This window comes from Vanacampus margaritifer, chromosome 10 (genome assembly GCF_051991255.1).
Source record: "Vanacampus margaritifer isolate UIUO_Vmar chromosome 10, RoL_Vmar_1.0, whole genome shotgun sequence".
NCBI classification, from domain to species: domain Eukaryota; kingdom Metazoa; phylum Chordata; class Actinopteri; order Syngnathiformes; family Syngnathidae; genus Vanacampus; species Vanacampus margaritifer.
Window position 1 is genome coordinate 20,620,950 of NC_135441.1, and position 22,993 is coordinate 20,643,942.

Genomic DNA, 22,993 nt, shown 5'->3' on the forward strand with positions numbered 1-22,993 from the left:
TTGTCAATAGACGGCGTTGATAAATACTGGGCTAAAATAGCTGACACACAATTAGCTGTGCTGTGATTGTGTCTGGAAAGTACAGGCACTCTGGTAAATTACGGCTTGTCCTGATCCGGTTCCTGCTTCATTTTAACCCCGAGGCACACTCCTCGCACTGAGATGCTGGCAGATTGAGAGTGCTGCTGAGAGTTTTCTTCCTGGGCCATAATCTTTCCTGCCGCCGTGGATTAAATTGGACTCTGATTCAATCACAGTTTTGCCATATAATTGTGACCACTCATTGAATTAGGCCATCAACCAATAAGGCCTGTTAGGAGCATAACAAATAAGTTAACTCCATCAAAAATCATTTGGCCTTGGTGTCTATGACAGAGCGATTATGGCGGAACCGTGAAAGACAAAGGCAATCTTTTCCAAGAGTATTTTTTTCTGTTAGGAAATAATGGAAATAGAAAAAAATCGATTTCAGGGTCAAACTGTTGCCATTGGGAACACTGTACAAGGAGTGTTTTTAAAAGATTTTGTCAGTCTTAACTGTCATATCAATTTAACGATTCTGATTCCCTTTGTCGATGGTGCAAATGAAGTCCATTCCTAATCGATTCTCATCGGGTGAGAGAATTAATGTTGTCAAGAAATGTTTAAGGTTGACTTCCACTTTAATAAGAAATGAAATGTAGTCACATTGTTAAGACATTTACCAGAACCGAGGGGTTGTTTAAAAAACCTACTGATTTATAGCGCATTTCATACAACCATCCATTTATTACCGCATATCCGAGGTCAGGTCATGGGGGCAGCAGCTTTAGGAGGGAAGCCCTGACTTCCCTCTACCCAGCCACTTCAACCAGCTCCTCCGGTGGGATCCTAAGGCGTTCGCAGGCCAGCTGAGAGACATAGTGTCTCCAGCATGTCCTGGGTCATCCCTGGGGCCTCCCGCTGGTGGGACATGCCAGGAACTCCTCTCCAGGGAGGTGCCTAGGAGGCATCCGAACTATATGCCCGAGCCACCTCAACTGGCTCCTCTCAACGTGGAGGAGAAGCGACTCGACCCTGAGTCTCTCCTGGATGACCGATCTTCTCACCCCATCTCTAAGGGACAGCCAGGACATCCTGCGGAGGAAATTTGTATTCGGGATCTTGTTCTCTCTGTCCCAACCCACAGCTCGTGATCATAGGTGAGGGTAGGAACGTAGATTGACCGGTAAATCGGACCGATACAGAGTCCGCATCACTGCAAACGCTGTACCGATTTGCCTGTCGATCTTCCGCTTCAACTTACCCTCACTCGTGAACAAGACCCCAAGATACCTGAACTCCTCCACTTGGGGCAGGATCTCATCCCCGACCGAGAGAGGGCATGCCACCCTTTTCCGACTGAGGACCATGGTTTCGGATTTGGAGGTGCTGATCTTCAACCAGTGAGAGTTGGTGATCACGGCTTGAGGAAGCCAACAGCACCACATCATCTGCAAAAAGCAGAGATGCAATGCTGAAGCCATCAAACCGGACCCCCTCAACGCTTCGGCTGCGCCTAGGAATTCTGTCCATAAAAGTTATGAACAGAATCTGTGACAAAGGGCAGCCTTGGCGGAGTCCAACCCTCACTGGGAACGAATCCAACTTAGTGCCAACAATGCGGACCAAACTCCGTCATCGTTCGTACAAGGACCGAATAGCCCGTATCAGGGGCCTCGGTACCCCGTACTCCCGAAGCACCCCCTCACAGAACTCCCAGAGGGTCACGGTCAAACGCCTTCTCCAAATCCACAAAACACATGTAGACTGGTTGGGCGAACTCCCATGCACCCTCGAGGACCCTGCCAAGGGTGTAGAGCTGGTCCACTGTCCACGGCCGGGACAAAAAACACACTGCTCCTCCTGAATCCGAGATTCCACTTCCCGACGGACCATCGTCTCCAGCACCCCCTCTGAATAGACCTTACCAGAGAGGAGTGTGATCCCTCTATAGTTGGATCACACCCTCCATAGTTGGATCACACCCTCCAGTCCCCCCTTCTTAAAAAGGGGGACCACCACCCCGGTCTGCCAATCCAGAGGCACTGTCCCCGATGTCCACGCGATGTTGTAGAGGAGTGTCAACCAAGACAGCCCCACAACATCCAGAGGATTTAGGAACTCTGGGCGGATCCCATCCACCCCCGAGGCCTTGCCACCGAGGAGCTTTTCCAACTACCTCAGTATCTTCGACCCCGGACACGGCTTCCTCAAAGGAAGACGTGGCGGTGGAATTGAGGAGGTCTTCTAAGTATTCTCCCCAGCACCCCATCTCCCCTATACACAGTATTAATGATGCACTGCTTTTCTCTCCTGAGACGCCGGATGGTGGACCAGAATTTGTTCAAAGCCATCCAGAAGTCGTTTTGCATGTCCGAGTTTATTCCTCAACGACCACCAAAGCTGCATTCGGCATTTCATACTCAATATGTTTCACATACTGCAATCAATAGTCATTTTAAAAGCAGGTGAAGAAGAAAAAAATAGCTTGTGTAGAGTGTAAGATTTTCAAAAATACTTGGAAAGATTTTAATGATAGGAATGGGAAAATAGAGCATAGTTTTTAACCTCGATATAAAAATAATTACACTTGTTGGGAAGTTTTGAATGTTTCATATTATTCACTCTGTTAGGATACGAGCAAATTGGGGGACCGTATAATACACAAGCAAGGGCAATTTTTTTGAGTGAATCACTCAAGAAGTCCTTTTTTTTTGGTCAATATAGTAGCGATTAAATCTATTTCATAGGCCAAATAAATCTAATTTCTACCAGGCACCCTGAGATGAGGTTATATTGCGTTGAATGAACTTTGTATGTTTCTTCTTCTCTTATCATATTCTACTTGACTCCTTTACTTAATAGTGCAAAAAAGACAACATATTCAAAAGAAGCATACTTTTCTCCAAAAAGATTTCCGAATTGCATGACCTCAAGGCCTTAACTCTTTGACTGCCAGAAGTTTTCAGAAAAGGGATGCCGTGGGTGCCAGCCGATTTAAGCATTTTTGACTGATCTTTCAAGGTCCACAAAAAATTATGTATTTGGACTATGGAAACACACATACTACCAAATAAAAGATTGGACTCTCATCTTTCATCAGAAAAAAAAGTTTGTGTCTACCTTATTCCGTTTTTCAGTAATCAACAATAGAAAATGGTTAGTTTCACCTCTGTTTTGAAAAAAAAAACCGTCTTTTAACGTCTTTGGCACTCATCCATAGGTTTTACTAAACGTTATTTAACGTTTTTGGCAGTCAAAGAGTTAAGACTTGAGCGGTCCATTGTAATTAAGATCATGTGATGAAAAAGCATCTTGAACTTTGAAAATGTATGACCTCTACCGCACAAAATAGATTTTTTACATCAACATAATAACACGTAAGAGATAAAGAGGATAGGTATTTTCTCAACGTGCATGTGTTGCAAGCACATGAAGAGGCTGGCAAGCTGAGTGCTGTCATATGATGTCTGTTTTCCCAAGTGGGATGACGCAGATGTGACATCACTGGCTGGTGAATGGGAGCCTTTGACGGCTTGGTGGAGTCTGTGTGCATCAGTCAAATTGTTTGCTAACAACCTTATCTGGAAGCTAGAGTGGACCTTTTGCCTCGTGGAAACCCACAGGGACTTTTTTTCACGTGATCTGTTGGTGCTCGCATTCCTTTCAGGGCTACTTGTTCGGGCAGGTTCCATTGTTAAGTTGTGGCTTGAGAGAAGAAGGGTCCTTTCTCATGGGAATTCAAATGTAAAGCAATGCATCAAAGCCTGCGACCCTTTGACTTTACCAGATGGTTGCATTCTTCGTTAGAAATACACACACTCACCCACATACAAAAAAAACAAAAAAAAGGAGAGCAATGATGATGACATGTCAAATAGGTAAAATTACCGAATGAACAATACTGAGCTCTCCAGAAAAAAAAAAAAAGAAAGAAATAATTTTCCAAGCCTTTACTGCAGCCTCTTTCCGTTCTTTATTTGGGGGGGATATGCCTCACTTTAGCTTCCTCTTTCTACTGGATAATTTCCCTTGGCACAATGGTTGGGGGTCACCGGCCTAAGTAAAACATAGAATGTATTGGGCTTACACTATAGAACCCCTTTTAAGTGTTGGAAAGAGCTGTCAAGAGTTCGCAGTTAAACAGCACTGAAAACTACAAGAAAAAGCAGAGATCAGATTACTTACATCACGACCTATATTAAGTCGATGACAATTAATGAGATACTGTATCTACCTTCTTCACCTCAGGAAATGAATGAGATGCGACAAAAATGCTTGCTTGAACCCTCACGTTATCTTTTATAAAAAAAAACGTATTGGAGATTGTGATCTATACGCGCCACCATACTCAAGCATCGGCATGCTCGGTCAACCGCAAGACAGAGGCGGCGGTAAAAAGATTAAATCAAGCAACCAAGGCAGAAGAGACGGTTCTTAACTCGGACTTCGGCGGAATCTAATTATAAACAGGCCGAGCCTTTTAATATGGAAAAGGTCCAGAATTTAAGCATATTAGAAGACTACGGATAACAATCGGCACAACAGGCAATAAAACAAAAGATGTATGGCAGATAAATGATTAGTTTGCTGAACGGGTCAGAAATGGCGTAGCGGTAATATTATATTATACTGTAGCTAACAAACATTATTAAATTAGGTGGTTTGGAACAGCCCTCAATGCTTCCTAGGGCAGGCACACACATATAAACAAAACAGGCCAAGGCATATTTATTGGACAGATAATTTCCAAAGAAATAGCCTGCTCAAATCAAATCAAACAGAAGCAATCTGAATAGAAGCTGCTGTCCTTGCAGCCATAAAGCAGCCTGCTTTATGTTCACAGGTACGCCACCCAATCTATAAATTATCAGCCGCATCTTGGATTACAAATGATCCTGAGGACAGAAACCACAACATTAGAACCACAGGATCGTAAATACAAGACCCCTGATGGTTTGTTGTTCTGCTGTCAGACAACCCGTGGAGCTCAGATGGCCTTTTTTTCCTTCGGAGGCGAAGGCTCAAAGAGCATCCTAATGCATTCGACAGACTTGTTTTCTTTGATCGCAACTTCTCAGAAAGCAACCGAGCTCATGACGGGAAAGCAAGCGCATCACACTCTTGACGCTGCCTGCCGACTCAATTTATTTCTTTACAAACTTGGCTCCATTCATTTACACCGACTAAGGACGGGGAAGCGTGTGGGTCATCTTTTGTCTCCCTCTGTTGGCTGACTCAAGACGTCATCAAGTCAAGCGTGTTCCAATGATCCAGAATAAACGCGGCATGTAAATGGTTGCCATCAGAGGACATTTTAGCTGGTGGACAATCTCCTCAGCTCACTGCTTTATGGCAATAACCTCACAATATGGGGTTCGACATTTACACATGAGATCTTACACCTTTGTGTCTGAACTCTTAGCTGGTTTACCTGACTTTGGCTTACTAACAGAACCACTAAGTTCCACTCCCTTATCAATTCATACTGCAACTTCTGAAACGCTGATGATTAATCAAAATTCCAAGATGTGATTCCGCTCTAGTTTAAACATACGTATAATACCTTTAAAAGGTATTTACAGTTATGTGTGAATGTGCTTGTAGGCTAAATGCCAAAACCTTAGCATTTTTTCCCCCCATAATGGAGTGTTACTTGTGCATGCGCATCCCCATTGGTAATAAGGAGGGAAATGCAGTCCGAAAATCATGCACAGCAGACATAAAAATAATAAAAAATACGAACGTACGATGTTTGTTTATTTTTTTCGAGTGTATTTGTAATGTATAATGTGATGCTAAAAACAAAAAATATATATTTTTAACTCGAGCATGTGCAAGTAAATACCCCATGGCGAATTGGGAAAAATGCTAGCTATTTAGCATTTAGCCTACAAGCACGTTCAAACGTAATTGCTTAAAAAGTAGATTCGAACGTATGACATCATTGACATGACATGATTAAATTGTAAATATCGCTGACGATCAGGTTCATTTAATCGTGGCAGCCCAAATCCTGATGACCAAACTGATTAATTTTGCACGTGGAAATAGATGGCAAATTCTACCAAGGTGTGCAAACTTATGAGCATAACCGTATCAAATAAAATGACAAAAATAAATGTAATTGTCATCCTGTAGTTCAAATATAAAAAAATTAACTCAACTGCTGCCAAACTAAGTGAAAGGCCACTGCTGAGAAGGGAAAAAGCGTACAAAAATGCAAATGTAGTCTGAAGCGAGTAGATTTAATAGTGCTCATTGTGCAGGGATGAAGGGTATACAGTATCAGGGGGATGTCGGTATTAGAGCACTGTTGGAGTTCAGCAGTCTATCAGCTTCCGGAAAAAGTAAGTGTTCCCCTGGTGGTCCTACACCGGATGCTCCGTAGCCTCCTGCTTGAGGGGAGAGGATCAAACAGAGGGTGTGCGAGGTGGGATGAGTCCTTGGTGATAGTGAGCCCTCTTTCGACACCTGCCGGTGGTATGTCTGTGGCGGTACAAGTTTGCTTTCCACATTCCTTTGTACTACTTTCATCACACATGCTGTGCCACGGCGTGATGCCGGTGCTTAGGGCGCTCTCCACAACATGTTGGAGAAACTCCTCAGGCTGGAGCTCCCCAGTCCAGTTTGAAATGATACATTATGACTGAATTCCAGTCCTGAGTGTGCTATTTTTTTTTTAACACATCCACATTTATATCCTACGGAGACTCTCTCTGGTGCCAGGGTGATTTTTTTTTTTTTTTGCTAATATGTACCCCCAGTTAGGTAATCTGTTCCCACAGTTTACTAATCTGTACCCCAAAATTAGTTTTTCATACCCACCAGATGTGCTCCATAATAACCTATTCTCCGTCCTAACTTGTCTATACTATTTTACTATCCAAGATGTTTTTGTTGTTTGTAATCAGACTGTGATTACGTGGTTACTGATGTCATGCATTAATACTTCGCTCGCCAAATTATTATCTATGACGTTAGCTAATGTGTTAACCATGTTGCACAATGAGAAATGATTCTGCTGGATCTGGTAATTTTAGAAAAAGGAGTTGAGGATGAAAAAAAGAAAATGCATGGATAATTCTTCTGTCATTTTGCATTTGTATGGATCTTGAAGATCATTGTTGTAATTACCGTAGACGAAAATGACTTTTCCCTGGAACAGATTGTTTTGATTTCATTTATGGAGACAAAAAGTTCAGGTATGTTTTATGTTCCATTGTATTTGATATTGGAATTTGCATATGCACCACAAAGGTTGAAAAACAATCAGGTTCCAATACTTGTAAACAATCACGATTATTCAGGTATATCTAATGGTATGGCCAATATATTTAAAGTGCAAAACCAGTGAAATAGTCAAGCTTAAGGGTAAAAAACAAAACATAAGGTACACGTTATGATATAAATCCTTTAATATATGAAAGAAGCACATTTCAACACAATATACAGTGTAACAGACCATGTCCCGCAGCTTTCATATTCTCTGACAGGATTTCTTTATAAAGAACATCACCCAAGCTGTGCTTTAGCATGTTCAGTGGTTTCTGTGAAGCAAAAAAGCTCTACAATCGGACGCATCTTGTCAACTGAATTACAAATCATTTACACTTGATTACTGACGCAGATTTGATGCCAGGGAGGCCCGCGCGAGCGACCGCATTTCCGTTAAGAACAATCATGCTAGCCCGAAAGTGGTCCCGGTCGACCCCGGTGAGGTAAAACGCGCCTGATGACGACGATGCTCCTGTTTCTAACAACCCATTTCCTGAAGACACTTTAAAGCGTGGGAGGACAATGGCTTTGTTGCAAAATATAAATGTCAATGCCTGGAAACGCAAGGAATGGAATGTCAAACTGCTTTTCTCACTCTTAAATCTAAACAAGAAAAAAAAAAAAAAAAAAAAAAAAAAGACTTCACCGACGACACCTTTATATTCACATTCCTCTTTTGTGCTGAGCACTGCATAAAGCTTACTTGTGGCGTGAGGAGCGTGTGCTAGGTCCATGCTGTTTGCCGCTTAGACATTCATGGGATGCATAAGGCTCCTCCATGGGAATGATTTAAATGCCTACCGGGAACGCTGGGAAATTAACAAGCTAGTTCATGCAAGGCCATTATAATAAAAGGACAAAGCAGAAAGAGCTTTGTTCACCCCCTCCTACATTAAAAGGCATTCAAAGCAATAATTTGCATGGGGGGAAAAAAACAAGTCACCTACAACTTTAAAAGATTCAGAAATTGCTGCGACACAATTATGGCATTATCCATAGGCCTCGTGCTAGACCCTCCGCGCCGGCCACATTCACAGGTAAGAGTTCCTCTTTTTATAAACACACTATCTCCTACTATACTACGTTTACCTGCAGTCAATAACCTTTTCAAAAACGGAATATTGGCAATATTGGGAGTTTTGAAAGGCCATGTTAACACTAGCGATTGAACAGTTAAATTCATTTTTAATTGGTTTATCGTATTAATTGCTATGACAACTGTGTGATTGACATGCACATGGCCCAAACGATTTGCTTGCTGACGAGTGTTTAAAAAAAAAAGAAAAAAAAAAGGAAGTCTAGGACTCGGGACACAAGTAGCGCTGTCAAAATTAATTGATTCATTAATTAATCGTTTGGAGCCATTTTTCAATTTAAAATTGTCCAAATCATCTGGCTTTAGCATATCAACAGTAATTGGTCACGGATTCCTGTTGTCCGTCATGAAAAAAAAAACTGTGTTTAATCAAAATAAGACATTTACAAACATCTGTTTTTACTTTGGAAAACAATGAGCAAACTGGTAACATAGTACATCAATACACCCCCCCCCCCCTCACACACACACCTTTTTTTTTTTTTTTAGATGAAGTACAAAACAACCACCAATCACTGGTTAATGAATATAAATCACGTTAAAAATGCTTTTGTGATACACTTTAATGCAAATTTTAAATGAATTAGTCAGTTAACCAATTTAATAATCGATTGATTAATCTAGATATAAGGCTCAAAACCTTGACGTTAGCCCAAATATTGACTGCATGTAAACATAGTCAACGGGTGTTTCAAACCCCGAGTAAACGCTTACGCTCGAGAGCTTTCTGAACAAAGCGACTCATCATTTATTTCGCTGTGCGTCAACAACTTTGGAGAAGATCAAACCCAAGATGTGTAGTTATTGAAAGTAAACGCAACTGTCACATAAGACAAAAGCTGCATTATTTGTGTTTGATGCTCTAAATAATTCTACATTAGCTCTGAAGGCAAATCTGTGTTCTCCCATGCTCACCCCACTGATAACATCTAAAAAGCTCAGAAAAGCGTTTATCAGCGCTGAGACAAATGGTGAGGTTGTAAAGATTTTTTTGTTTGAAAGCAAATAACTTGCTGTGCGTCTTGTTTAAACGAACCAAGCGTGTAAAAATACATCTGGGTGACAGGCTACCAAACACGGGCACGTAGGCGAGCGCGCTGTGTGACATGTACACACCGCTTGAGATCACACGCCGTGACAGACTCAAACTCCATATACGGATGCCACAGGTAAAAAGTGTTGCTGTGCTGTTCCCAGAATATTAAGGCGCCTCATCTTTCTTTTTTTCCTTATACTTGAGCGCATCCCACTAACATGTTGACAGTTTGCAACGAGACGCAAACATCTCGCCATGATGACAATCCGTGCGGCGTGATGGTCTGCTGACAGGCGGGACGAAGCGCCGTTCAGATTATGAACCAGCAACTCAAGTCGAGATGAGACATAAACGGGCCAAGTGCAAAGTGAAACAAATAATCTGAATAATTCATTAGCCTCGGGCCAATAACAATGTAAAATGACAATAAGAGCCTGGTACTGCACTACACGGTAATAATCGAGTTCAAGTTCAAGCAGCATTCATATTATATTGACAATGTTCAAATGTAACATACTTATTTCCTCATCTATTTAAACCATCCCAAACAAATTGACACGACTGCATGGGTGACAGACAAATGGTGTAACGTTGATTTTCTTCTTGTAAACTGGTGCTTCCCCAAATTAAAAGGGACGGTATATTCACATTTTGCTAATATAGAAATGCTAATATTAATGTCATCTCTTTGAACAACTACAAAGTTGAAAACCTTTGCTTGTGGGCCAATATTTGGTCAGACTAAAAAGGAGCCATTTTATTGCCAACTGCTTGGTCTAATAACAAACCTGCCATTTTAAAATCTCTATACATATCCTGTGACTATATGAGAGAAGAAAATAAATGCTAAAACACATAGTTGAAAATAGGATTGAAGCATAAGACAAATGTGGTAAAAGGCCCCGAACCAGCAATCCCGTGTGCCTGAGGGATGCTGCGAGAGAAACAAAAAGTCTACGCTTGGCTAACCCGGCCATCCCCATCACATTATCAGTTCCGTACGTGATTTCTCTCTGCATAAAGTACATCCGTTGTAATTCACCAGACATGAACGGAGAGAGAAATATATTTTAAACAAGGCTGACACAATCGATTTTTCAGACAAGCCCTGAGGTATTGCGGGCTTGTTGCAGACAGGAGGACAATCACTGGGAATTAACGTCACTTTTTACATTTCGGCTTGGGCTTTAAAAGTGTCGAAACATTTGAAGTGTCAGGCGTGACCATCCAGAGGTCAGGGGTCACCAATGGGAAAACAAACAGAGTGACGTGTTCCTCGCTGAAAATGTAACGCTTGACCGAAAGAAAGGGGTCATTTTCCTTTGATGTAGTCCCTTCGATGGCTTTTAATCTCCCATATGACAAGCATCCATGTGCAACATTTTGCCATTAACGCACTTGTCTGAGAAGGCAAAAAAAAAAAAAATCTGATGAAAATGTTTAAAAAAAAAATAAAAAATTGCGGGGTCTTCATCAAGGACCTCCTTAAAATCCCAGTTGAGTTGGTTTTGTTTTGGAAATGTTCCCTTCCGAGAGCTTCCCACATCCTACTAAAGGACCAGTTTTGTGTATATAGATGTGCTAGCTATCTCAAAGCAGTTACAAATCAGACAGGAGGGGCTGCCTCAGAGACCTGCAGGGGTTCCTCATGCTACCTACCCCGGTCACCAGTTGGCTTTGACGGCTTTGATGTCGCTGACCAGGTTTTGAGCCAGGCAGATTCCAAAAATCTGGAGAGGAAGCCACACAGGAAATGAAAAAAATTAAGGATGATCATATCGGGGCAGAGACTGCTGCGCCACAGGGATTTGCTCTACGGCGAAGATCTGGCCACAAGGTGGCAGCCACGACACAAAATCACAGCCCCTATTTATGACCGTGACTTACTTGTAAAAGTGCGATCCCAACAAAGGTGCCAGCCACAATAATGAGGTTGTCTTGCAGCCACTTTTCAAACTGCCCCACACAGCCTTTGGTATAGATATAACTTTGTTGATCCAGCTTCTATACAAAGCAAAGGGGAAGGGGGGGGGGAGCAAAGTCGTGGTAATGAGTCACAAAAAAACATATTTCAAAAAGCACACGTGATCTGCTCTGACAGGACAATAACCTGCTGAACTCTGACCTATGACTAAAGCAGGACAAAACAAACACAGCAAAGAACGTTTGACTCCGGTGTCACAGGAAAATGTGAGTGATGGCTGAGTCACTCTCTCCATTCGAATATGTGGGAGTGTTTCACAGAGGGCACTGTCAGGCCTACAGTGCCTGACAAGATTACAATCCTATTAGATTTTGTGCTATTCAGTGGAAATCTTACGGCATACAACATTAATATTTTTTTTTTTCTCAACATAATAATATTAAACATGAGATAGTTAGTTGTGCCATCTAAGTTATGGCAATACTTGACAATGCCATACGACACTTTTATATAGCACAATAGACCAGGAAATAAGTCAAAAATGAACAGTAGTGTGTTGCAGCATACATGACGTCACAGTGATTACGCGAACATGACCAAAATGTCCAATATCTGACGGCCTCACGACTCTGGCTGGAAGTGTTCAGTTTGGGGGAACGGTATGGGATTTTTATATATTTTTTTATAGGTTTTAGGTGAACTAATGAATACACACACACTCGCACGCACGCACGCACACACACATATTCACCCACATACAAAAATATATATATATATATATATATATAAAAAGGAGAGCAATGATGATGACATATCAAATCGGTAAAATTACCGAATGAACAATACTGAGCTCTCCAGGAAAAAAATAAAAAATAAATGTCCAATATCGCAGCGTAAAAGGGCATGTCATTATTTTGATAGATCGGTTTAAACCTTTTTTTCAGGGAATCAGATGCCATCACATTTTAATGGTTATACACACTGCCTAAAATTCATTTTGAATCATGTTCCTTTAAGGCGATGCTAATGTCCATGCTACCTAATGATGGAACAGTCGCCCCTACTAAAATGGCCGCCACATTGATGTGCTTTATAGCCTGCTATAAATTTCGTTCATCTATGACAAGAGCAGCTCAATCCAGAAACATATAACAAATCTCTCTGTCTGTTGATGGCACCACAGCACTGTTTACTGGCACTGTGGAGAATTGCAGCTAATTCTGGAACTAATAGACTGAAAGGTATTGTATTAAGTGCCCCGGGTCCATTGAATGAAGGTTCCACTGTACTCAATGTTGTGTTCACTTATAGGCAAAATGAGGCATAAAAAGTGCAGCCTCAGATTAGGTATACATTTTGTTCACAAGCACAATCTGCTGCTATTTTTTTAGCCAATAAGGGATCAGGGGAGCTCACTTTGTAGCAAGTTGTTCTGGAGGTCAACTTTCTCAGAAGCTACTTCATTTACAGCCTTGGCCGGCCGTACTGCTGGATTCTCCAAGTCTCTCCATAAACAAGCTGTGCATCGCTGATAGCTCCGGCAAAATATTAGTCGCCGGGGCGTAAACAGACACGGGGAAAATGAATTCATACCTACTCGGCGGCCAGCGGTTCACCGTGCTGCAGTGTGCCTAGCAACAAGCAATCTGTCGGACTGCAGTGCAGTGAGTCGTAACTGCCACACCCACACCCACAAACACACACACAGAAGAGAGCCGACTGGCATAACCCAGCCGATTGCCAATTACAGAGTGGCGTAAGGCTGCACTCCAGGCTATAACGGGAGGCTAATTATACCTGCTAGAGGAACAATCTGTTATTAAGGCAGGAAGCGTGCAGAGGAGCCTGGGTAATTAACTCGGGAGATTCTCAAGTTCTGCTGTGATGCTCTACTGATGTTTTTGAGCATTTCTCTGTTTAATTGTATTGTATTATGGATATTAGGCATTCAAGTCGCCCTCGAATGCTCAGGTCATTTCAATCCGCTCGACCTTGTAAACACAGAAGCTCGTGATTTCCGTGAAAATCAGCGGCTCTATGCTATCCACCATGTGAAGTATAATTTGAAAATCCCATCAATTGTGCTATCTTGACCTAGGCCTGAATTAAATATGGAGTATAGGGACAGGCATTCGGAAAAAAATCCTGGTTTTCATGGGGTAAATGAACATTCTCATAAATGATTGCAATTTCTTTCAGTTGTTTTGATGGGATGTGAAAATCAGTCTGGATGTTCTGAACTTCTGTTTCAATGACAGTGTTGTAATGAGCAGAAAGATGCAAACCCAGAAGAGTTTCAAATTCAATTTTCTTCATGTGGCCCAACTTTTTATATTAGTTCAGACGAGTGGTGCAACGGATCATCATTGATTCGTGGTTGGTTCGGATCACGCCCGTTCCACGTATTGGCGAAGGGTGGGGTGGGAGATATGGGGGTGGTGCATTCACAGTCAATACCATTCTGACATGTCACGGAAGCTAAAACATACTCAACGTAACACGCTAAGCCTAACCTCAAAATAAAGTTGACCAAATACAGTAATACATTGACGGCAAAGCGAATAGCCTTAATACGCTTGTACTTTGAAGTTCGCCCACATTCTTGACTTCCCTTTTAGACATTACTTTATCGTAGTTGGTTGAAATTGTAGCTGCGACCAACATCAACACAACACTATCCCGAACTCATGTAATTTAGGACGCTAAGAAACCGCTAATTAATGATGTCATTGTACGATACGGCAGAAGTCTCAGACGTAAGTGGCTAGCGGCTACATGTTAGCATGACCGAGTGCAATATGTGTCCTCCTCAAGTATGAGTTGCTTGCTATTATTGTCTTTTTCTCTCTCCTCCAAACTGGCCTTTATTTAAGACCGCACAAGCTTTATAATAACACTGAGGCTGAAGGCTTGAAAGGGGTTTGAAAATGTTGGCTGTGGGGAGAAACGGAGCAAAGCAAAGCGACTGCCGGCTGGTAAGCAAGTTTGACAGCTGGTATGGTTTACTTCAATTCTTTTTCAATATTCTGGACCAAGGCTTCTTTACTTTCCATGTTTAAAGGAAGGAAATGTGCCTTAAATGGCACGTTGAGGTCTTTTCATTATTAAAAAAAATCAAGAGATAAATAGAACTTTGTCTTCATTTATTTTATAAAACACTTTTGCCCATTAAAAAAGAAAAACATTCAACTCAAAACGTCAAACATAGCTGTTTAGACTATAGGAACACAACTTTAAGCCATTAATATCTTATTTCACACATAAACCATGTAAAAAGAAGAATGTTTCTGCCTCCTATTGCACTTAAAAGTTTCTAAATCCTAAACACCTATACAAGACATTTTGAATTGTTTTTTTTTTTTTATTTAATGGGAAAAAACGCATTACAAAATAAATAAATGCAAAGTACTATTTATCTTTTCTTTTTTTTTTGCTGATCCGAAAAACGATCCGATCCGTGACTTAAATCCGTGATCCGATCCGAGACTTTTGTGATCCGTTGCATCACTAGTTCAGACTAAATCAACCAAGTATTGCATTTTCCCTCAACTGCTTCATGATAAGATGCCTCATCAGTTCTACACAATCGACAGAAGAAGAATTCTGTCAAGGTTTCTGTACGAATTATTCTTAACCATCAGATAATCGACCATTATGACCATCCATATTGCAGAGAAAGACACCGCAAAACACGTCTGACAATGCCTACCTCTTTAAGTCGAACATCATAACCACATTGCGTGTTGACGACACCCTGTTAGGGGGAAAAAAAAGAGAAGTGAAATCTAGTGGCAGTGTCTATCAGTTCCTTTTTGTAATTTTAGAGTTGCATACCTAGGGGGAAGTCAATTACCGTTATTACTTCAAACTGAATCTAAATATGAACAAACTGGAGGTCAAACCCAGAACAGATTGTTTGACCTCAGAGGGTCCACTGTATTAAATCTAGGTGCAATAATTGGTTTCAGTGCCTTACCACGGGGTCTTTGAGACAGCAAGACAAGGGGACACCACATCGCTCCCTACTGTGGTTCTGTTCGGTGCAGTTGAAGTACATGTTCAAGTCCCAGTCATTGGGTCCGTCAGCACCACAGCATGCCCACTAAGAAACAAACAACATCAGCAACAGCAGAAATGTAACTGGCAATTAGTGAACAACCAACAGACCGACAGAAAGGGATTTTCGTTTGATCTGGTCTTGGAAAGGCTCTGAGGGGCAGCTTGGGCTCTGATTGCGTGGGCTGGCAGCTAACGGTGGCAAAGATAACGGCTACAGATAACTGACAATAGAGAAGCTAATCCGCTTTATGCAGTAACGAAGCACATTGTTTCCACATGGGAACCAATTATCTCTGCCACCTCATATAATTGGATAAACACAATTACAATAATTTTGACGTTTATAGCAGACTGGTCCCCTCTGTCCAGAACATCTGCCTCCAAACAAGACTTGAACAAAGCAGGACAATCTGTGTGGACGGTAGTTTTAGGCAGCAGAGGCACACTTACATATCCCTGGGCAAAGTCAATGAGGTTCTGCAAATCGATGTCATCCCGGTAAGCCTTGATATTATTGTTAATGAAGAAGTTGAGTTGGTCTTTGATCCAGTCCTTAAAGACGAAGGCGAGGATTCCCGCGGCGAGCTCCAAGAAGAAGATCAAACCCAGGAACACGGAGAACTGAAAGAGGTCACACGCAAGTTGGTCTGTACACATAAGAGAGTCACTACTCACTACCACTTAGTATTATATCATTTTACTAGCATTGTTGGTCAGACGGTCTTGCTGAAGGCTTAGTCACAATTTGCTTGGCGAAAACCGCAGTCCCAGGGGTAGCATTAAATCATCCCCTTACAGTAAACGGAGGTGGAGACAGGCTAATGATTAATGTAGCAAAACCCTATTAGCTCCTCTCTCTGACGCCTGACTTACTGCTGCTAATGGAAATCGGCTCGAGGTAATAGCTACTCAGAAGTGCAGGCAGCAGGTTTGTCTGTGTCATCGCAACCAAAATACATCCCTCAAAATGTAGTTGTTGATTTGGGCTAATTTGATTTAGGCACAGAACAATGTTTGGAAGTTTGGATCGGAGTGTCTCTGATGTTTGGCGACGAGACAGCACTTTTTTTTTGTGTGTGTGTGGCAACCACCAATTCACTTCGAGTGAGTCACAGCGACACCTGTGACTTCGGCAGCCTCTGCTCTGGGCGTGAACTGCTCTTCTAAAGAGGTCTCAAGTGGTTAGACTGGTGTGTGTGTGTGGCCTTTGAAGGTCACGAGGCGGCTTACAAATTTAAGCAGGCGCGTGTTCTCCCGCAGTGCTCCGATGCAGCCGGCAAAGCCCAGCACGAACATGACCGCGCCGACAACAATGAAGAGCCAAACAGGGTCGAAACCTCCAAGATCTGTGATGGTTGACAGATTGGACAGCACGCCCTGGGGGAGGAGGAGACATAAAGGCAACAGTGAAAATGATATTTCCATCAAATGAGATGTCCTACCTTTTTTTCCGTGGGATATCAAAGAGAAATATCTAAACCTCATCTTATGACAAAGCTGAGCACAAAAGCGCACAAAAAAAGGATGCTTCCCTTTAGGAATAAAATGTTTTTATCATTTTAACTGCCATATTTTGATCCAGCTGACAAAGCTGTATAACAAAGTCACATTTATCAGGAGCAGAGTTCACACGTTTATGCCGATGTTCACATCCTGTGCACATCCTGCCATGCTCCACCGTATGTTTTCCGCTCACTAAACTGTTTTACAGTGAGTGAATGTAGTGTTTCTTCACACTTTTGTAAAACTGTCCTCTTTTCGCGATGTTAGAGAGTAAAAAAAGATTCCGATCAAAACCAAATTCACAATACTCCCTCTTTTAATGTGCAGTAAAGACTACAAACTAAATGGTTGTAGACAGCCAAAGTGTCCCCCCACCAGACATTTTCCAAATTGTTATGTTACCAAAACTATTAGATTCCTATAAGGTCTGTTCATGACTTCAGTGACAGAAAATAATAATAATCATAATTTCATATTAAGATATCAGGTACAAATGATGTAAACACAATTTAAATGACAATCTTTACATCTGACAAACTATGAATGTAACATATACTTCGGCTTCCACATATGAGAAACAGAAATGAATCGGGCCTGGTATAGGTAAAATTAATGCAAAAATATTACTAGCAAAAGGTCATCAAAATAGTTGATGACCTTCAAATTCACAAAAAAACTAAATGCTTTCATAAAATTTTAAGGAAATGTATATTTAGGGGTTGTTGCATTTGAATTAAAATGGTTCTTATCAAATGGTGGAAAAGGTTCTGGCAGGATTTATATAAGGATCTCACTTTTGACCTCACAAAAACCTGGCATCTACCTAAAGGTGACCCAACCTCTTACATTGAATGTACTATGTCTCAGAGAGACTATGAGAAATGTTAAGTACACAACAACATAACACGAACCTACAGTTTTGTTCAGCAGTATACATACTCAATTGACATTGCAAACTGTGATCTCAGTATTTTCATGAGTTCATTTCCTGTGGAAAACCCCATTCCAGAGTGTCAATCAATCCAATGAGTAATGTCAAACCAGCCATTTGCATGTTGCCACTCAGATGCCAATTGCTGTACAGACGCTCCCCTACTTACGAACATTCGAGTTACGAACAACGGTACATACGAACATTTCTGCGCGTACAGTATGTCGAAAAATGTTTGGAAAGAAATGCTGTAAGTTAGATTTTGTATTGCACGTAGTGCTTCTTTCCGCCGCTAATACCGACGATTGGCGCTGTGAGAGCTCATTGGAGGCTGAGCAACGTGGCGAGGAGGAGGAGGAAGAAAACGCCGGTCCCCATGAAGCAGGAAATAACTTTTGAAGCCGATTCCAGCGACGACGAAGAATCTCTCATGATATAAAAATCCTCCTCTTCCTCCTCCTCCATCATCTCCTTAAGCATCGAGTACATCTTCCAAAAGTAAGTTAAACTTCATTTTATTTATCTTATTACGTACATGTACATACTGTGTGTGTGTCTTTCGCTCTCTCTCTCTAACATACGTAGTACAGTACAGTACTGTACGTATTCTCTCCATTTTATTAAAAGTTTTTTTCAGTACAAACCAATGCAGGTTACTTGTACAAGCCTTAAACACACTTATATAAACCTTCAATATACTTATATAGGCTTTAAACATAAATTATAATACAAAATATAGCACTGAAGCAACTTACGAACAAATTCACCTTACGAACGATCGTCCGGAACGTAACTCGTTCGTAAGGTGGGGAGCGTCTGTACTCAAATCCAGGGAACAAGAAGTTGAGAGTCTCACCCTTATAAAGTTACAGTAAACAATGAGACCATTTTTCTATTGAGCATAAGTGTGCTGGGCAGACACCATTCAACACAGAAAGATGTCAAAATGAGGAGGGGAAAAAAAGGAGAACAGCACAAGAATTTGCTATGAATACCAAGGACTTGATCTTTTCTTGTCACGGTCAGGGAAAAGTTAATATTTTATTACCAGCATTTTAATTTTTATGACTATTATTGTGTTTTATGCTATGGTGAGGAATAAAAAAAGCCTTCAATAGGGTAAAAAAAAACAACTGCAGTTGTGATAAAAATTTATATTTTAATCCCTGAGACGCAAACCAACCATTATTCCAATCCTGTACCTGCTATTAATCATTCAGCCCTAATCCCTTTAAATTATTCAAAGTGTTCCACAAAGGGACTCGGGTGCAGGCAATTTGCTCAGAGTTCATGACCACACAATACTAATCAGAATGTGCTACCACAAAGACACAGTATTTAGGGAGCTGGCATGTATAATTTCAAGATAATTAATGAACATATTCACTGGTAACAGGAGTTGAAGACGTTTTAAATGTTTTTACTGATCCGCCGATAATGGGAGGTTGATGACTGGAAGTGCCCTTTGATGCTCAAATAAAGTTACTGATACAGTTTGCTGATGGCAGTTTTCCAAAAGATCCCTAAAACTCGAAAAGACTGTAATGCTGAGATTGTAGGTGGCATGCTCATGCACTGCTCATCTGCTCAGACGAAATATCTTTTGAATATGGTTTGTCCGTAACTATACTGCACTCCAAGCTAAACAGGAATTTATGAAGGTGATTTTGGGGGGAAAAAACGCAATTTTTTTATGTGTGAACAAGTTATTGAATCTTACTTGAAATTACAACATGAAACATGAGCATTTGACATGACAAAACTCTTATTGTGATGCTTTCACTGTAATTTTTGTTAAATTGGTGTCAATTTTCAAGGTTTACTCACTCATTCATTCTCCTCTTAAAATGTAAAATGCATGCTCTGTTGTATTTAAGTCTGGAGTTTGACTTAGACTTTATAAAATATAACCCAAAGAGTTGCACTGTTTGGACTGGGACCATGTCTTTGTTTCAGTGTATTCTAATGATTCTGTAATGTTAATTTTAATCCAACCCAACCTCTTTTTTTTTTTTTCTATCATAAGACAGGGCAAACCTTGTTTCTTTTCACCCGTTTTTGGAGACTGACTGACATATTTTCACTTAGTATTACTTTTCAAATTCACTGATGTAGCGCCATTTTTTTTTTTTAACCAGCTCCTCCTGCTCTCATCTTTAAGCCACTTACACACTGAGGCAGATACGATGACATCACCAACAAGCTTTATCAACACATTTTTACCATGAACCAAATGTATATAATTTATACCGTAAAGCGCATGCGGACATGAAACAAGCGTGGGTTTAAAATAAAAAGTGCTATCTTCTTAAAGTTGAAAATGTCACCTTTTCAAACCCTTTCATATCCACTGTTTTACCGCATTTCGTTTCTGCATGTCAGAGTAAAAATGTTGGAAGAATGCAAGCTATGCCAGTGAGCACTGTATGTTTGTATGCGTGTGTTGAAACGTACCTTCTCCGCCCATGCCCACAGGCCTATGGCAAGGAATGCTGCTCCCAGTAACTGTAAAACAAAGCGCAAAGAAAACGGGCATTTGTCAGACAGAACACTAACAATATAACAAGTATACGATAAACTTATGAACAACTATGAATCTGAATACAAACAGGAAAAAATAATGCTGCAATGTCTACATGTGGAAATTAATCTCATTGCAAAGAGCTAAATCTGGAAAACAGGTTTTCTGAGGCTTCAAAGGGAACTAAATTCTGACAGTATGTCCTGTAGACAGACTTAATCATTGCATTTGCAGGTTGAATTCATTGCTCCAGGCCACTTAAGAGGCTGAGGATGCGATATCCGGAGGATTAGGGAAAAATCTTTCCAGCATTAACTTCCTGTCCCTGGGAGGGATGTATGCTGGGCTCACTGTTGAGAAAAAAAAACAAAAACAAAGCCCTGCAGGGATTTTTAAGATGGCTCTTTTATTGGACTACAGTTTATCATAAAAAAACACAAAATACAATTATAGTTTGATTATGATTAGACAAGAAACAATGTTTCTGTTTTTAACCTAAAAAAATTTTTTTTTAATCTTATCTAATAATGTCTATCATTCTACTCTATTTTAAGGGAGCAGCTGCTAAAAATTGCCGTAATTAAAATTGGTCATATATATAGGAATAGGATAGGGAAAATTTTGAGGTGCTATTAAATCCTTTTTCAAATAAAGTGGTACCTTGACAACTGAGTTTGTTGAGTTACCAGCTGTTGCTTTGCCCATTCGTTGCTTTATTTGCAAGCAAAAATTGCGGTGTCAAACTACCATGTGCAGTTTGAGTCTCTTGCTACTCGTATTTCACCCTCTCTTCCCAAATAGATGTTTCTTCAGTTCAATCAAGAATGTTGGTTTCTCTATATATGGCCCGAGATTGGGTGTACCCCACCTCTTGCCCGAAGTGAATTGAGCTAAGGCTCCAGTTACTCACAAAAATAAATGGTGTTCAATGTTAGTTTAAACCGCGACGCCATTTGGCAGGAGTGAAACCAGGACACGATGCATTTGTGATCAAGACAAGCTCTTTGTATTAGTCATTGTGCAAGAGATGCTGCCTTACTTTTGTAAGAGCACACTGCGCAGATTGAAATGGCGGTTGACAAGTTGACAGACGTCTGAATGTCAGACAACAGACGAGCTGTGCCTACTGTAGACAGCCCTCTATAAATGTATTTGTGGTTCTAATGTGTAAAATATTTTGCACTGCATTATGAGTGACCCTAGTTTTTCATTATAAAAAGTGTTGCATTTACATGTGCCCTTTTTTTGGACGAATACAAAACTACAAAGTACTAAGGGTGTGATTTGCGTAGTACCAGGCGATTCGATCTGTGTCACGATTCATAGGTCACGATTCGATTCAATTAATCCTGATATGAATCTATAAGTTGGTTATTGCAAAAAAAAAAAAATACTCTAATTTGGAAAATACTAATCAGTAAACTTGCACTTGTACGCTGTAAGATTTGTATGAAAATATTTTTTTTTATCTGAAACTTCAGGCTTATAAATATGAGCCACTGTATTTAACAGTTTGTAATCTCTTCAATGTTTGAACAGCATTGAAGTAAAATATTAAGGCTTAATGCTCCATTAATATAGCATTCTTCCATGCTTAAAGTGTGAACCCTAACCCTGAGTAAGACGTTTTGTTGATTATTTCCTTAAAAAAATTGATGTTTAAACATCGCATATTGAATCGATATGAGAATTGTGTACTGTAACATTGCGATATATTGCCGAATCTATTTTTTTAACACCCCTACAAAGTACATTGATAACTGTTGTTTTTGGTGTTTTAATCCAATACTTTGCTGTCATCGCTTGCTCCTGAAAAAAAAAAAAGTGACATGGTTGTAATCCGACCGCAACGATAAATAACTATCAAAACTGCTGGTTCATGTTTACTTGAGCTTGAAGGTTTGACATAATAGATTTTCACAAATAACAAAGATGGCTGCCACTGATGTGAAGCCATGTGTTCAAAGAACTGTACATCACAAAATTAATGGACAAATCAAACAATAGCTTTTCTCCCAAAGAGGAACAACTGCATTTCAAGCTGTTGCTGATAAGAGAGAAGTGTCTGCATGAATCACATGTCTAGCTGACTGGGTGTGGGCAACTGCTACTTGAGGGAACATGCACTTAGTTTTGTGACAAAAAATAATGATGAGATATAAATAAATATTAAGACGTTCTGGTCTTTTCTCAGTCGCTGACGGCATAATGAGACACTTGTGACAGTGAGAATGAGTGTATGTGAATGATTCTCTCTCTATACGTGCCCTGTGATTGACTGGCAATCAGTTCAGGATATCATCTGCCTTTTGCTCGTGTCAGCAGGAATTGGCTCCAACTTTCCACGACCCTGACCAGGATAAGCGGTGCAGAAACTGAATGGTCAGATAGTTTTTTCTCTAAATGTGCATTGTTCTTATAACAAAACCAAACTCACTTACACAACCAGATGACGGTATTTAATCACTAGATGAAATGCAATGACTTTAATGAAGCCCCCTCAGATAGTTGTCACCTGTCTTTTCCAAGCAGCAGGCTACCACACTCTTTTTCACGTAAAAGTTTACTACCACAAATAGCAGTAGTAAAGATCACTGTCGTACAAATGAGTTAGGAGAGATGCA

General features: G+C 40.6%; 1 protein-coding gene across 2 annotated transcripts in view; it reads right to left on the reverse strand.

The window, feature by feature from the left end:
* The window catches only part of tspan17 (tetraspanin 17), a 46,954-nt gene that overhangs the window by 18,307 nt on the left and 5,654 nt on the right, over positions 1–22,993 (reverse strand). Inside the window, exons 2-8 of one of the 2 annotated variants that reach the window (XM_077577308.1) lie at positions 20,303–20,353; positions 16,645–16,791; positions 15,865–16,035; positions 15,332–15,457; positions 15,065–15,109; positions 11,319–11,435; positions 11,091–11,161 (exon numbers count right to left, since the gene is read on the reverse strand). In XM_077577308.1, coding sequence (XP_077433434.1) covers positions 11,096–11,161; positions 11,319–11,435; positions 15,065–15,109; positions 15,332–15,457; positions 15,865–16,035; positions 16,645–16,791; positions 20,303–20,353 — 723 coding nt within the window. In that variant the 3' untranslated portion in view covers positions 11,091–11,095. Of the gene's footprint in view, positions 1–7,421; positions 11,162–11,318; positions 11,436–15,064; positions 15,110–15,331; positions 15,458–15,864; positions 16,036–16,644; positions 16,792–20,302; positions 20,354–22,993 lie in introns of those variants that run through there. The other variant, XM_077577307.1, reaches the window with a different exon arrangement.